This window comes from Ochotona princeps, chromosome 21 (genome assembly GCF_030435755.1).
Source record: "Ochotona princeps isolate mOchPri1 chromosome 21, mOchPri1.hap1, whole genome shotgun sequence".
Taxonomy (NCBI): Eukaryota; Metazoa; Chordata; class Mammalia; order Lagomorpha; family Ochotonidae; genus Ochotona; species Ochotona princeps.
This window is the reverse complement of record NC_080852.1, coordinates 26914644-26929859: the sequence shown is the minus strand read 5'-3', so window position 1 is coordinate 26929859 and position 15216 is coordinate 26914644. Positions and strand designations below refer to the sequence as shown.

Below are 15216 nucleotides of genomic sequence, written 5' to 3'. Positions count from 1 at the left end.
CGGCGGCTGCCCGGCGCTCGGCTACCTGTAGCTAGGGGCTCAGAGGCTCTGCGGCGCGGCGAGAGGGGCGCGCGCAGCTCGTTCTCGCGAGAGCTCGGCTCCCTCCGCGCACTGTGAGGCGGCGGCTGCAGGCTCAACATGGACGCCCTCGGAGACTACGTGTGGCCCCGTGCCACCTCGGAGCTCATGCTCCTCCCGGTCACGGGTCTGGAGTGCGTGAGGGACCGGCTGTTGGCGGGTGAGGTTTGGCTGGAGGCGCGTTCGCGGCTCGAGGCACGAGCGCCCGCCTGAGGCGGCGTCCCAGGAACAAAGGGATGCTCTGAGGAGGAGGAGGAGGACGGGCGACGGGTGGGAGTCCGGGAGACGGCGGGGATGAGCTCTACTAGACATGAGCCTCGGGGCGGGGAGGCGAAGGCGGGGCCCGGTTGTGGCTCCAGCATCCCCGCGGGAAGGACAGCCTAGGCGGCCGGACAGTGGGAGCGGGGCGCGGGCTGGACAGCGGGGAGGCGGGGGAGGGGAGCGGTGAGCGGGAGGTGAAGGGCGGGGGGCTTGGCCCGCCGGGAGGGGCGGGCTGGCAGGGGGCGGGGAGCCCGGGGGCGGGGCCAGGCGCCGGGGTGTGGCCTACGGGAGGGGGCGGTACTGGGGTGTGGCCTGCGGGAGGGGGCGGTGCGTTGAGTGGTGTTGCCTGCGGAAGGAGGCGGTGCTGAGGGGGTGTGGCCTGCGGGGGCGGTGCTGAGGGTGTGGCCTGCGAGAGGAGGCGGTGTTGAGGGTGTGGCCTGCGGGGGCGGTGTGGAGGGGTGTGGCCTGCGGGGGCTGATGTTGCAGGGATGTGCGGCTCCCCTGGGTAGGGGCCCCGCACAACGAAGAGCATGGGATTTTTCAGACTTGAGGGGTGGCGTCCAGTGAGGTGGGGAGGCTGAGGTGTCAAGTCCCAGGAGTTAGGAGGACCTGAGGTGAAGCTGGTGGGAGAGTTAACTGATTTTACAGTTGGCCCCAAGTGGGAGGCTGGCTGTGGGGAGATGTGGGGGGATTCATTCAGTCTTCACAATGTGTGCAAGAGGGTGCCAGCTTGGGGGAGAAGTGGAGGGTGTGTGTGTTCTCATACCTGGAGCCTGGAAACCCAAAGAAACCCAAAAGTAAACTAGAAGAGGGTAGGTGAGTTCCTGGCATCCAGATGCCTTGAGGCAGGGAAATTGAGGGGAAGGAGTAGGTCCTGCGAGGGAGCAAAGCAAGAGTGAGCTGCAGCCAGCTGTCTTGAGGTTTTGATCTCACTTTGTCTTGGGGGTGGTAAGAAGACCCATTGAAAGGTACACACAGGACCCGCCTTCCAGTGGGCTATGAGCTCGGCTCAGGTCCCCCACCTGGAAGCTTTCACCTGCTGCCTCCAAGGTCCGTGCCAGCAGGGGCCACCAGCATGGAGTCCAGTCACTGATGCAGGATGTGGGCCAATACCCATCCCCACTGAAAGTTTCTAACCAGGACTCCAGCATGCAAGTTAGAAAGCTCTCTAAAGGAACTGACTCAGGTCTTTAAAATTATATTTATTTGAAAGAATGAGAGAGACAGAATTTTTTCCATCAGCTAGTTCACTCCTCATTCCACTGGTTCACTCCTCATATGGCTGCAGTGACAGCCAGTCTGAAGTCAGGAGCAAGGTCTCCCGCGAGGGTGCAGGGACCCCAGCACTTAGGCCGTCACTCTGCTGCTTTTCTAGAAACATTAGCAGGGAGCTAAATCAAAAGTTGGGCTCGGTGTGATAATGCCTTGAATGCACCGGGATCCCATATGGGCGCCGGTTCTAATCCTGGCAGCCTCTCTTCCCATCTAGTTCCCTGCTTGTGGCCTGGGAAAGCAGTCGAGGATGGCCCAAAGCTTTGGGACCCTGCAGCCATGTGGGAGACCCAAAAGAGGCTCCCGGCTTCAGATTGGCTCAGCTCTGGCTATTTAGGTCGCTTGGGGAGTAACCATCAGACAGATGATCTTCCCCTCTGTCTCTCCTCCTCTCTGTATATCTGCCTTTCCAATAAAAATAAATAAATCTTAAAAAAAAGTGAAACAGCCAGGACTAAAACTGACACCCATATGGGATGCTGGTACTGCAGGTGGTGGCTTTGCCTGCTACACCAACAGTGCCAGTCCCTCTTGTGGCTTCCAGAATGACTGTATATTGCTCCAGTTCTTAGTTCTATCCAGGAGCGTCTGTTATCCCGATTTCCAGTCCTGTTCTCTCAGGAGGTCCAGGTCTGTGGGGAACACCCAGGGCCTCAAAAGGGAGTATTCCAACCACCTGATGGTGACCTGCTGGCTGGCCTAGCCCTGCAGTGGGAGCCTCGGGTCCCAGACCCCAGAATCTGCCTCCCTCCCCAAGCCAGTCTTGTTGACGGTTTGTTTTTGTTTGTTAACATTTATTTGTCTGAAAGGCAGAGTAACAGGGAAATATGGAGAAAGAGATTTCAATCTGTTGGTCCACTCCCAAACGCCAGGCTGAAGCCAGGAATCCACATGGCTCTGCCACATGGGTGACGTGGCTTCAGCACTAGGCCATCTCCCACTGTCTCCCAGGCTGGAAGCAAAGCAGCCAGACTGGAGCTGTTACTGCGACACAAAATGCCAGGATTGCAGGTGATGGTTTAGTCTGCTGCACCATAATACCAGCCCCATGATGTTTATTGTCTCCTGCTCGTGTGGATGGTCAGCACTGATTTTTTTAAAAAATATTATTTTTTTGGGCCCGGTGGCGTGGCCTAGCGGCTAAAGTCCTCGCCTTGAATGCCCCAGGATCCCATATGGGCGCCGGTTCTAATCCCGGCAGCTCCACTTCCCATCCAGCTCCCTGCTTGTGGCCTGGGAAAGCAGCCGAGGACGGCCCAAAGCTTTGGGACCCTGCACCCGCGTGGGAGACCTGGAAGAGGTTCCTGGTTCCAGGCATCGGATCGGCGCGCACCGGCCGTTGTGGCTCACTTGGGGAGTGAATCATCGGAAGGAAGATCTTCCTCTCTGTCTCTCCTCCTCTCTGTATATCCGGCTTTCCAATAAAAATAAATCTTTAAAAAAATATTACTTTTATTGAAAAGGCAGGTTTTACAGAGAAGGAAAGACAGGAAGATCTTCATCTCTGGTTCATTTTCCAAGTGGCTGCAATGGCTGGAGCTGAGCTGATTCAAAGACAGGAGGCCGCCTGGAAGCTCTTCCAGGTCTCCCACGCAGGTGTAGGGTCCCAAGTCTTTGGGCCGTCTTCGACTGCTTTCCCAGGCCACAAGCAGAGAGCTGGATATGGAGTAGAGCAGCCAGGACATGAACCCAGTGACCATATGGGATGCTGGCGCTATAGGCTGGAGGGTTAGCCAGTTGAGCTGTGGCAGCAGCCCCTCAGGCCATTTCCTCTCTTTCCTGTCCCAGCCACTCTGCCCAGGACTGCTGCCCACCTCAGGCCAGCAACCTGCTGTGTCCTCTGCCTTCTCTGACCCTCGGCTCCCCTCCCAGTAGTGTTCTCATTGTGTCTAATAGCACGTCTCGTCCTGCATATGAAACCAGGAGCTCTCCAGATGGTGCCACATGTTGCCTATGGGGATACTGCCCCTCACCAACAGTCCTTGGATCAGACTTCCTCGTGTCCTTGGCCAGACCGCAGGGAGGAGACTAACTTGCCCAATGTGGGCTGGTGGAGGCCTCAGCCCAAGTGCTTGGGCCATCGTTTACTGTTTTCCTCAACATATTAGGGAGCTGAATGGAAAGAGGACCAGTGGGGGCTTGAACCTACGTGCCAGTATGGGATGGCAGTGCTCCAGGTAGTGGCTTAATCCACTGTGCCACAGCACCAGCCCTTGTATGTTTTTGTTTTTGCGATTTATTTGACAGAGTGACAGATTTTCTATCTGCCAGTTCAAGTCTCACATGTTTGCAACAGCTGGGTCAGGTTGGAGCCAAGGAGCGCAGAATCAATCTAGGTCCCTTATGTTGGTGGTGGGATCAAGTTCTTGAGCTGTGACCTGCTACGTGTAGACATTGCAAGTGCCTGGCCACTGCGCCGAATGCCACACCCTCACTGTGTGACCCTAAGCAGTCTGAGGGCACTTGAAGAAGTCTGTGGAAGGAGCAGGCTTTGGACTTGGTATATGCTTGTAGGTGTCCCATCTGGGAGTGTCTGGGCACGAGTCCCACCTCTGTCTTTAAGGTTCACTTTTAATTTATTTGAAAGGCAGAGAAAGATTCTCTGCCCTCTGGCCTGCAGCAGCTGGGGCTGGGACAGGCTAATACCAAAGCCAGGAACTCCACCCAGTCGGTTCCAGGCTGCTTCCTGGGCTGTGCATTGGCAGTGGGCCTGACACTCAAGACCTGAGATGGGCGAGATGCTGGCTACAATGGCTGGGAATGGGCTAGGCCAAAGCCAGGAGCTCCCTCTTGGTCTGCCACATGGTTCACTGGGACTGAAAGCACTCGTTTCCCCAGGCTTTAGCTTGGAGCTGGATTGGAAGTGGAACCACCAGGACATGAACTGATACCGATGTGGGATGTTGTTACTGCAGATGGCAGCTTTACCCACTATGCCACAGTGCTGGCCCTGCCCCTTTGCTGCCTACCTATCCTCCTGGAGACGTGCACCCTGGGAGGTGGCAAATGCTGGCTCCAGTTCTTGGATCCCTGCCACCCATGTGGGAGTCCCAGACTGAATTTCAGGCTCCTGTTTTTTTTTTTTCTTTTATTGTATTGTTGACAATCTTTACATAGTTAATTACGGTTAAAGAACAAAAAACAAAGGTTCGGGGGATAGGGAAGTGGGTAATACTATTATGTCCATATTGTTTCCATCATGTATCCGAGGTAAAGGGGGATATTGAGGGAGAAGCTCCACTCGGTTTCCCGCCCACCCCAAGTCCCGGATGTGGGGCGTGCTCTGAGACATTTGCTCAAGTGGTTTTAATAGTTCTCCAGTTATGAATCGCTGCCAGTTTCGCTCGATGAGGTTGTCCACTCATTGATATGGTCCATCATAAAGTCTCCGTTTGCCCCATATTTCGCTGCCAACATATAGCTGAGATGAATGATTGACCTGTTCTGTCTTCTGTCTTTTCTTGGTTAGAGTTCTGAGTCCAGCAGTTCGATTGGGGAGATCTCCAAAGAAACCTTGAGGTATTCCCAGACCAGATTCTTGTATGTTCTAGCAAGCACAGGGCCCGGCACAGTCCATCACCCCGATCAGCTGGTGGTTGCAATTGCTGGGTTGGTTCTGTTTTCAGTCCCAAGTTGCACTGGAACCAGTGGGTGTTGCAGTCCAGTCTGGTTCTGCCCAGCACATACTTGGCCCTTACATCAACCAGTGGGAGCTGCAGCCTAGTCGGGGCGCAGGCTCCTGGCTTTTGTGGGCATGTGGCAAGTGAACTGGTAGATGAAAGATGTATGTGTGTCTGCCTTCCAAATGAAATGAAAAAACAAAAAAGCAATGAATTCTGGGAGTTGTTGAGAAAAGAGGTGGGCTCTGCATTGTGAAGCCACCACCTGGGATGCCAGCATCCCGTGGGAGTGCCGGGTTGGGAGAGGCTGCTCCTGTGCAGCCCAGCTCCCTGCTGTTGTGCCTGGGAGGGCGGCCAAGGACGGCCAAGGACGGTCCATTGCCTTGTGCCCTTGCCACCAACTGGATTCTTTCTTGTTGCAGTCATGTGGGGAGTGAACAAGTAGATGAATGATCTGTTTCTGTGTTTCTCTTTCTGTAACTGCCTTTTTTTTCTTTTTCAAACATTTATTTATTTATTGGAAAGGCAGATATACAGAGGAGGAGAGACAGAGAGGAAGATCTTCCATCCGATGGTTCACTCCCCAATGACCGGAGCTGAACCAGTCCGAAGCCAGGAGCCAGGAGCTCTTCCAACCATGTGGGTGCAGGGTCCCAAGCCTTTGGGCTGTCCTCGACTGCTTTCCCAGGTCACAAGCAGGGAGCTGGATGGGAAGTGGAGATGCTGGGATTAGAACCGGCACCCATATGGGATCCCAGTGTGTGCAATGTGAGAACTTTAAGCACTACACTATCGCGCTGGGCCCTACTTATTTATTTTGAAGATTTATTTATATTTGAAAGGCCAGTGCTTGCAGGTAGAGAATTAGCCAGTTGACCCAACACACTGGCCCTACTCTGCTTTTTTTTTTTAAAGATTTATTATTATTGGAAAGCCGGATATACTGAGTGGAGGAGAGACAGAGAGGAAGATCTTCCATCCGATGTTTCACTCCCCAAGTGAGCCGCAACGGGCTGGTTCGCGTTGATCTGATGCCGGGAACCAGGAACCTCTATTTATTTATTTTCATTACAAAGTCAGATATACAGAGAGGAGGAGAGACAGAGAGGAAGATCTTCTGTCCGATGATTCCCCAGGTGAGCGCAATGGCAGGTGCTGTGCCAATCCGAAGCCGGGAACCAGGAACTTCCTCCACGTCTCCCATGCGGGTGCAGGGTCCCAAAGGTTTGGGTCGTCCTCGGCTGCTTTCCCAGGCCACAAGCAGGGAGCTGGATGGGAAGTGGAGCCGCCAGGATTAGAACCAGTGCCCATATAGGATCCCGGGGCGTTCAAGGCGAGGACTTTAGCCACTAGGCCACACTGCCAGGCTACTCTACTCTGCTTTTTAAATATTTTTCTTAAGCAAAATGTTGTAATAAATAATCAAGTAAAATAAATCTTAAAAAAAAAGCAACAAGTTTAGGAATAAGCCTCAGGCTTCCTGGTCTGGGTTGGGACATTAGCAGGAGGTAGTGAGCCTTGGGTGAGCAGTGTTAAGAGCTGGGGGAGGGGGTTGGTGGAGAGGGCAGGCAGTGGGGAGGCTGAGGGCTGACGTCTGGAGAGCTGGACTGAGGTAAAGTGACGGCAAGCTGCCGCGGTGCTCGGTTGGTGAGGTTTAGGTAAGGGGAGCCAGGGGGTTTGTTTTGGTTCTACTTTGTGCAGGTCCTGGCCAAGCCCTGCGTGGCTGTGTCTCTGTGCCCTGTGAGGCTCTGAGGGTGCTGTGCAGGGCTCCATCCCCCAGGTCTCTGTGTTCAGAGTGGGGCCAACAGGTGGTCTGTGGCAGGGCTGGCACTGCGAGGCTGAGCTCTGTGGGGCTGAGTGCACTTACCCCCTCTGCAGTGCACATGCAGGGAGGGGCTCGGACACAGCTGCTTCTGGGACCCTGAGGGTGGAAGGTTGCCAAAATTGGTGTAGAAGTAGATGAGGCTGAGGGCTCAGGGGCCAAAGCTGAGGGAGTGCGGGGTGCGCCTCTAGGGTGTGTGGGGTAGCTATCAAATGAGACATTGGAAGTGGTGGTGTGTGGCCCGCACTGCGAATGCAGCTGAAGCAGCACCAGGGACGCCTTGAGGCCCAGCTGCAGGAACGACACCTGCTGTCCACTGTCCCTCTCCTGTGCAGCTGCTTCCCTGGGGTGTTTGGGGTCGGGTGCATGGCTCTGATGTGGCTTTCTGTTTTGTCCAGGCGAGGGGCCCGACATGCTGGTGTACAGCCTGGACCTTGGCGGGCACCTGCAGATGATGAAGCGCGTGCAGAACCTGCTTGGCCATTATCTCATCCACGGCTTTCGGGTACGGCCAGAGCCCAATGGAGACATCGATTCGGAGGCCATGGTTGCTGTGTTTGGGAGCAAAGGCCTCCGCGTTGTCAAAGTTGGCTGGGGAGAGAGCCGCTTCCGGGAGCTCTGGCGCTCTGGCCTATGGAACATGTCCGACTGGATCTGGGATGTACGCTGGCTCGAGGGCAACGTGGCCTTGGCCCTGGGCCACAATTTGGTGGTACTCTACGACCCCATCATAGGGTGCCTCCTGCAGGAGGTGCCGTGCGCTGACAGGTGCACGCTCTCCTCAGCCTGCCTCATCGGGGACACGTGGAAGGAGCTGGCTGTCGTGGCAGGTGCTGTTTCCAACCAGCTGCTGGTCTGGTACCCAGCAGTTGCTTTGACAGATGACAAACCCGTGGCACCTGACCGACGAGTCAGTGGGCACGTGGGTGTCATCTTCAGCATGTCATACCTGGAAAGCAAGGGCTTGCTGGCTACGGCGTCCGAAGACCGCAGCGTCCGGATCTGGAAGGTGGGCGACCTGCGGGTGCCTGGGGGTCGGGTGCAGAGCGTTGGGCACTGCTTTGGGCACAGCGCCCGGGTGTGGCAGGTCAAGCTGCTGGAGAACTACCTGGTCAGTGCGGGGGAGGACTGTGTGTGCCTGGTGTGGAGCCACGAAGGGGAGCTCCTGCAGGCCTTCCGGGGCCACCAAGGTCGTGGGGTCCGGGCCATCGCTGCCCACGAGAGGCAGGCCTGGGTGGTCACGGGGGGAGACGACTCTGGCATTCGACTCTGGCACCTGCTAGGACGTGGGGACCCCAGCTTGGGGGTCTCAGCTCTGGGTTTCAAGTCCCAAAGTAGGCCAGGTACCCTTAAGGCTGTGACACTGGCTGGCTCTTGGCGGCTGCTGGCGGTGACGGACACAGGCTCCCTGTACCTCTATGACGTCGAGGTCAAGTGCTGGGAGCAGCTGCTGGAGGATGAGCGCTTCCAGTCCTACTGCCTGCTGGAAGCGGCCCCCGGGCCTGAGGGCTTCGGGCTCTGTGCCATGGCCAATGGCGAGGGACGCGTCAAAGTGGTCCCCATCAACACACCCACTGCCGCTGTGGACCAGGTCTTGTTCCCCGGCAAGGTGCACAGCCTGAGCTGGGCCCTGCGCGGCTACGAGGAGCTCCTGCTGCTGGCATCGGGCCCGGGGGGAGAAGTGGCCTGCTTGGAGATAGCCGCTGCACCCTCTGGCAAGGCCATCTTCGTCAAGGAGCGGTGCCGGTACCTGTTGCCCCCGAGCAAGCAGAGGTGGCATACGTGCAGTGCCTTCCTGCCTCCTGGGGACTTTGTGGTGTGCGGGGACCGCCGGGGCTCCGTGCTGCTCTTCCCTGCCAGGCCAGGTCCACTCAAGGAGCCTGTGGATGAGAGTGAGGCTGGGGCCCCTGCGACTGGGGGTGGTGCAGACGGGAGCAAGAAGGACGTGGCGGGGTGGGGCCCTGTGTCGACGCTGCATTCCCTGCATGGGAAGCAGGGCGTGACCTCAGTCACCTGCCATGGCGGCTATGTGTACACCACAGGGCGTGATGGCGCCTACTACCAGCTGCTCGTGCAGGACGGGCAGCTCCAACCAATCCTAAGGCAGAAGTGCTGCCGCGGCATGAACTGGGTAGCTGGGCTGCGCATGGTGCCTGATGGCAGCATGGTCGTCTTGGGTTTCCATGCCAACGAGTTTGTGGTGTGGAGCCCCAGGTCACATGAGAAGCTGCATGTTGTCACCTGTGGCGGGGGCCACCGCTCCTGGGCCTTCTCTGATACTGAGGCAGCCATGGCCTTCGCTTACCTCAAAGATGGAGATGTGATGCTGTACCGGGCTCTGGGCGGCTGTACGCGGCCTCACGTGGTCCTCCGAGAGGGTCTCCATGGCCGGGAGGTCACCTGTGTCAAGCGTGTGGGCGCCATTGCCCTGGGGCCGGAATTTGAGGTGCCCAGCTTCATGCAGCCTGACCTCCTGGAGCCGGGCAGTGAAGGGCCTGGCCTGATTGACATTGTCATTACGTGCAGCGAGGACACCACAGTGTGTGTCCTGGCACTGCCCACCGCCACAGGCTCAGCCCACGCACTCACATCTGTGTGTAACCACATCTCCTCCGTACGCGCTTTGGCTGTGTGGGATGTGGGCACTCCAGGGGGCCCCAAGGACCCTCGGCCAGGTCTGACAGCCCGCGTGGTGTCTGCTGGTGGCCGAGCCGAGATAAACTGCTTCAGCATCCTGGTCACTCCGGACCCTAGTACCCCGAGTGGCCTTGCCTGCCACGTCATGCACCTTTCATCTCACCGGCTAGACGAGTACTGGGACCGGCTGCGTCATCGGCATCGGATGGTCAAAATGGATCCGGAGACAAGGTGAGGTGCACCGCCAGGTGAGGCACTGAGAGGGTTTGGAGGGGCAGGTGCCCCCTGACCACTGTGGGTCCCTGCAGGTATATGTCCCTGGCTGTGTGTGAACTGAATCGGCCTAGCCTGGGCCCCCTTGTGGCTGCAGCCTGCAGTGACGGGGCAGTGAGGTGAGTCCCAGGGCACGTGGGGAGCCCCAGAGGGCCACGTTTCCTGGGATGGCTGCGAGCCACACCTCCCCTGCCCCCAGGCTCTTTCTCCTGCAGGACTGCGGGCGGGTTCTGCAGCTCCTGGCTGAGACCTTCCACCATGAGCGCTGTGTCCTCAAGGTGCACTCCTTTACTCATGAAGCGCCCGGCCAGCCACGGTGAGGGACTACCAGGGGTGGGGTGGACTGGGGTGGGTAGTGTGGGGATGGGTGGCCCATGCACTGAGCTGGGGCGTTCTCCCGGCTCCAGGAGGTTGTTCCTGTGCAGCGCGGCCACTGACGGCAGCCTAGCCTTCTGGGACCTCAGCACAGTGCTGGAGCCTGGTTCCACTGTCCTGCAGCCCCCATCGGAGCCCGGCACGCCCCACCGTGAGTAGCTGGCGAGTGCTCATGGCTGCCATTCCCTGCCTCTCTGTGGCAGGCAGCGCCCTGACTGCTACTGTCTTTCTCCAGGGCTGGGCGCCCCCTGCCTGACCATCCAGGCCCACAGCTGTGGTGTCAACAGCCTGGACACCTTGGCCACAAGGGAGGGCCACCACTTCGTGGCCAGTGGCAGTGAAGATGGCTCCCTGCACATCTGCGTACTTGCTATGGAAATGCCAGAGCCGGAGGGGGCTGTAGGTGCTGCCGAGGCAGTGCCCCAGCTGCGTGTGCTCGAGGAGTTCTCCGTGCCCTGTGCACACGCTGCCCACGTGACAGGCCTCAAGCTCCTAAGCCCCAGCCTCATGGTCTCAGCCTCCATTGACCAGCGGCTGACCTTCTGGCGCCTGGGGCACGGTGAGCCCACCTTCATGAACAGCACCGTGTACCATGTGCCGGACGTGGCCGACATGGACTGCTGGCCTGTGAGCCCCGAGTTTGGCCACCGCTGTGCCCTTGGGGGCCAAGGCCTGGAAGTGTACAACTGGTATGACTAAGGTGGCCTGCAGTGCCGGCAAGTCCCTGACCAGAACAGGAGGTGAGTAGGGGGCTGGCTGGGCTGACCACGTACCATCCCCACACAGCACGATCAAATAGTGCCTCAGAAGCAATTTATTTGGGCTCCAGGCTAACGCCACCTGTGGTTGTCCTCCCCAGTGAACATTCCAGTGGACGTTTGTAGACTTGAGGGCCTCCTCAGCCTCAGATGTGGCTCAGTGGAGGAAGGCCCAGCAGGGCCAGGCCGGCATGCAGCACCTCGCGCACGGCCCGCAGCAGCTGCAGGCGGGCGAACATCTGACCAAAGAGATGGGGCCGCGGTTCCTGTGGGAGAAGGGGGCTGCTGGTCCTGCCTCTGTTCCCAGGCCATCCCCTGCCCCACCTCTCGCCACCCCTGCTGTCCCCCCAGCTCTGCACTCACCCCTAGCACGTGTACCCTGTTGTAGTAGGAGCTGAAGTCCATGCTGAGCTGCACCAGGAACTTGCACACCTGGACAGACAGACAGTGTCACCAGCCTGCCCCATGCTTGTACCCCTGCCCAGAATAAAGAGTACCGTGTGTGCTGTGTGTGCCACTGTGAATCTCACCATCTCTGTGCGGGCTGTGAGCTGGAGTCCTGGGGTGGTGCAAGGCAGGGCTGCCGCCTGGTCCAGCAGCTCCGGGAAGGGGAGGACACCATTGAAGAGCAGCAGCCACTCCCCCTGTGGGGCAGAGTGCAGATGGCAGGGCGTGTGTGCACCAGCTGAGGGACCAGCCACTTGAGGGGCACTCACCTCATCCTGCAGCAGTGAGAAGTCCAGGCTGGCCACAGGAGGGAGGGCTGGGTACAGGCCCTGTTCCTTACTGCGCAGGTAGCCATCGAAGAGTGTGGCAAGGCGGGCGCAGTTGTACATGACAAAGGTGCCGCTCTTGGTGCCCTTTGTGGAGATGCTGCTGTCGTCCAGGGTCAGAAACAGCTGCAGGGTGCACAAGGACACAGCTGTGCTGAGGGTGTGCTCCCCCGCCCGTGCTCCTCCCGTGCAGGTCGGGGCCACAGGTGCCCAGGCACACCTGGTTCTGTGGTGCTGTACTCAGCATCTCGAACTTAATGGTGGCTACAGACAGCACCCCCAAGTGCTCTGTCCAGGCCGGGTCTGAGGGCGAACAGGCAGGTCAGCGTGCAGCAGGGTGGTTCACCCGCCCCTGCCTGAGTGCTGGCCAGTTTGCCTGGGCGCACCTTGTGCCGCATCCATGCCGTGCTTCAGTGCTGAAGCCTTGCGTACCTGGGCGTTGCGGAACCTGTTACCAAATGAGAATACGGCTGGTAGGCGGGCTGGGGCCTGACACAGGCCCTGCCCATCGGCAGTGACCCAGCTCAACCTTGCCTGCCCTGGAGTTTCACTCACGTGAAGTAGTCGGGGGCACTGAGAGCGGCAGGAGTGCCAGCAGCTTTCACTGGGCCGCAGATCAGGTGCTTCTGTTAGGGACAGAGCAGGGGCTGAGCCCGCTTGGCACAATGCTCCAGCAGCAAGTGTGTGACGAGCCTAGGACTGCCGCAGCCCCCACACCACGCTGCGCGGGGCTGGGTGCAGAGCCTCCACCTGCTGGCTCATGGCCTGGGCGTGTGCACCTGCTGAACAGTACCACCCAGCTCTGCTGCCTTCCTCAGGGGTCATCTCTGGTCCTGCCTGATGTGACCATTTGGGGAGTGGTCCAAGTTCCAAGACAAACTTAGTGGCCATTTTCAAGTAAACACATTGGGGGATAAGAACTGGAGGTGGGTGGAGCCAGCAGTGCCCGAGTCCCTGCACCCAACTCACCATAGCTGGGCTGACTGGCCAGTTCTAGTTCCGCACCCCTCCTTTGGACTTGACCTCCCCGGAGGCTCCACCATCCCTGACTCACCTGTCTGAGAGGGGCCTGGTCATCCAGCTTCTGCCAGAGAAGGTCCAATTTCTGTTGCTGAAAGTCCTCTTCACAGCTCACCACATGCACAACTACGCAGCTCTTGGCACCAGCACCTGGGGCTGCAGCCCGGGGAGCGTGGAGGTCGGGCAGGGCAGCCTCGCTGCCTGGGCCTTGGGGGCCATTCTCCTGCACTGCCTCCTGCAGTTCAGCCAGCACTGACAGCAGATCCTCCGTCACTGAAAGAGACGCCCTGCGGCCGTGGGTGGACGCCTCACTTTACACACCGTTCGCCCCACCCCCGCTCTGACCCGTTGCACGTCCTACCCAGACAGCTGTCCAGGCTGGGGTCATAGCCCGCCGCGCGGCCCCGCTCTTCCAGCAGCTCCTTCAGGCACAGTCGGCCTAGCACGCCCGGTGGCAGTGCCTCCGCGTTGGGAGCCCGTGGCAGCTGGGCCAAGGCGCGGCTCCGCAGGGCTTCTGGCGAGGCCCTCCGCGAGGCAGCCGGCCAGTCCACGTGCAGCTGCTGCAGGAAGGCCAGCAGGTGCGGGTCCCGCACGGCGGGCACCAGGCGCACACACACCCTGCGAAGCAAAGGCGGCCGCCTCAGCCCGCCGCGCTGGTGCTGCTCTCCGCGCCCCGAGGGTCCCCGCAGCCCCTGCTCACCTTGCAGCGCGCAGCACACGCGCCAGGTGGTCCGCCACGAGCACCGCCCGCAGCTGGCTCAGGCGGAGGGCGCCCGGGGCGCGGCGCAGGGCGGGGCAGTGCAGCACGACGCGCGGCCCCGGAGAGGCGGACGAGGAGGGCGCGGCATAGGCGGCCACGGCGCCCAGGACCCGTTCGAAGACCGCGGGCCGCTGCAGCTGGAGAGACAGGCCCGCGGGGGTCGGCGCGCAGCGCAGCACGGGGGCGACCCCGGGGCCCTGCAGGCCGGCGACGGCCCGGAGGACATGCTCGGGGACCTGCGGGGGGACGGGCGGGTGAGCGGGCGCCGGGCAGGCCTCCCCCTCGGCCCGTGCGCTGCCGGGGCTCAGCTCACCTGCCCGTCGCTGAAGCGCGCCTGCAGAGCGCCCCGCGGCGCCAGGAAGTCGCGGCCACGCAGGTGCCGGGCGTGCGTCTCCTTGAACCAGACCGGGCCGCCGGCGCCCAGCGCTGCGTTCAGGGCCCCCAGCGTCTCCCCGAGCCCGAGGTGCCCAGTCGCCATGGCGACCGGAAGGCGGGAGCGGAGGCGGATGTGGGGAGACAGGGCTTCCGGGGCGGGGCCGGCAGGTGCGTCCAGAGCGCGGCGTCCGCCCCGGCAATCCTCGCTGAGTAGGACTCGGCCTCTTAGCGATCTGTTACAGCAGCCCTCCACGTCCCCCATTTTACACGTGACCCAAACGTCAAGAAGCACCAAATGAGTTGGCATTGGAAGTACCTCTACTTAGAAAAATCGCATTGACAACTGCGGTTGTTTTTTTAAGTGTTTTTCAAAATTTTTATTAGAAAGGCAGGTATACAGAGAGGAGACAAATGTTCCTTCCGCTGGTTCACTCCCTAAGACGAGCCAGCCAATCCAAAGCAAGGCGCCTCCTCCGCTGCTTTCCCAGGCCGGCACATGGGACCTGCACGTGCAAGCCCAAGACTTTAGCCACTAGGCTACCGCGCCGGGTTCGGTTTCAAAAAAGACCTTCTTCGCTGCAGATACAGGGTGGTAGTTATTACCAACCAGTGTCCAACCGATGGAATCGCCCACCTTCCTCTCTCGGCCCTTGAGGAGTGAGAATCTCCAGCTTTGCATTTTTCTCTGCCAGCCTGGGGTACCACAGTGGAGACCCTCCGGCTTGTTTCGGGGAGGGGGGTCATCGCCGGCCAGTGCGGCTCCTGCCCCAGCCAGCCCTTCTCCTCCGGGGTGCACACACCCACCCCTGCGCGCTCTGCCCTGGGACATGGGGGAACTTGGCGAGGGAGGCCCCGCCGAGAGGCGCCGAAAGAGCACTGGGCGGACACGACATTCCCGATGGCTTCCCGGGTGCCCACTCAACGGGAGTGATCGTGTCATTCCAAAGCGCTTTCCATGCCGCGAGCTCCCGAGCCCGCCACCCGGGTCTGCACAGACCGTTGGGGCGGTTTTTCCCCAGGAAGTGAAGGGCTATCTTTAGCGGGCTGTGGGCTGAGGCGGCCCTGTGGGACTCGCCGCCGGCCCTGCAGCGCTCCTTGTGGGCCCAATCCTGCCTCGACAAAGTACGAGCCCGCTGGCCCAGAGCCTTGTCCGGGAGGGACAGGGGCACCGGGGGCTCTCCCAGCCGGGCCT

At 59.8% G+C, this 15216-nt stretch overlaps 2 protein-coding genes across 4 annotated transcripts; one reads left to right on the top strand and one right to left on the bottom strand.

Annotated features, from left to right (window-relative positions):
- Positions 1–22: 22 nt before the first annotated feature.
- On the top strand, positions 23–11601 carry WDR6 (WD repeat domain 6). 2 transcript variants are annotated; one of them, XM_058678401.1, is made up of 7 exons: positions 23–238; positions 7452–9921; positions 9999–10082; positions 10163–10279; positions 10371–10489; positions 10574–11078; positions 11198–11601. In XM_058678401.1, exons 1-6 carry the CDS (start codon positions 139–141, stop codon positions 11035–11037), a joined length of 3354 nt encoding a protein of 1117 aa, XP_058534384.1. In that variant the 5' UTR covers positions 23–138; the 3' UTR covers positions 11038–11078; positions 11198–11601. The 2 variants fall into 2 exon arrangements, with proteins under 2 accessions (XP_058534384.1, XP_004581502.2); XM_004581445.3 differs by having other exon boundaries at positions 10574–11601.
- DALRD3 (DALR anticodon binding domain containing 3) lies at positions 11135–14158 on the bottom strand. Of its 2 annotated transcripts, none has more exons than XM_004581446.2 (11): positions 13963–14158; positions 13590–13885; positions 13251–13507; positions 12924–13162; positions 12425–12495; positions 12256–12317; positions 12090–12172; positions 11813–11995; positions 11627–11740; positions 11460–11528; positions 11135–11362 (listed from the first exon to the last, which is right to left on the bottom strand). In XM_004581446.2, the coding sequence occupies exons 1-11, from the start codon at positions 14125–14127 to the stop codon at positions 11243–11245; spliced, it is 1659 nt and encodes a 552-aa protein (XP_004581503.2). In that variant the 5' UTR covers positions 14128–14158; the 3' UTR covers positions 11135–11242. The 2 variants fall into 2 exon arrangements, with proteins under 2 accessions (XP_004581503.2, XP_058534385.1); XM_058678402.1 differs by having other exon boundaries at positions 13590–13786.
- Positions 14159–15216: the final 1058 nt, after the last annotated feature.

Bases quoted from the DNA above. Each gene is read 5' to 3' on its own strand.
- WDR6 (XM_058678401.1), top strand. From the start codon at position 139: ATGGACGCCCTCGGAGACTACGTGTGGCCCCGTGCCACCTCGGAGCTC. The intron at 9,922-9,998 runs GTGAGGTGCACC...GGGTCCCTGCAG, and splicing joins AAAATGGATCCGGAGACAAG to GTATATGTCCCTGGCTGTGT. The intron at 10,083-10,162 runs GTGAGTCCCAGG...CCCTGCCCCCAG, and splicing joins TGCAGTGACGGGGCAGTGAG to GCTCTTTCTCCTGCAGGACT.
- DALRD3 (XM_004581446.2), bottom strand. From the start codon at position 14,127: ATGGCGACTGGGCACCTCGGGCTCGGGGAGACGCTGGGGGCCCTGAAC. The intron at 13,886-13,962 runs GTGAGCTGAGCC...GTCCCCCCGCAG, and splicing joins CGCGCTTCAGCGACGGGCAG to GTCCCCGAGCATGTCCTCCG. The intron at 11,363-11,459 runs GTGAGTGCAGAG...CTTCTCCCACAG, and splicing joins ACAGGGTACACGTGCTAGGG to GAACCGCGGCCCCATCTCTT.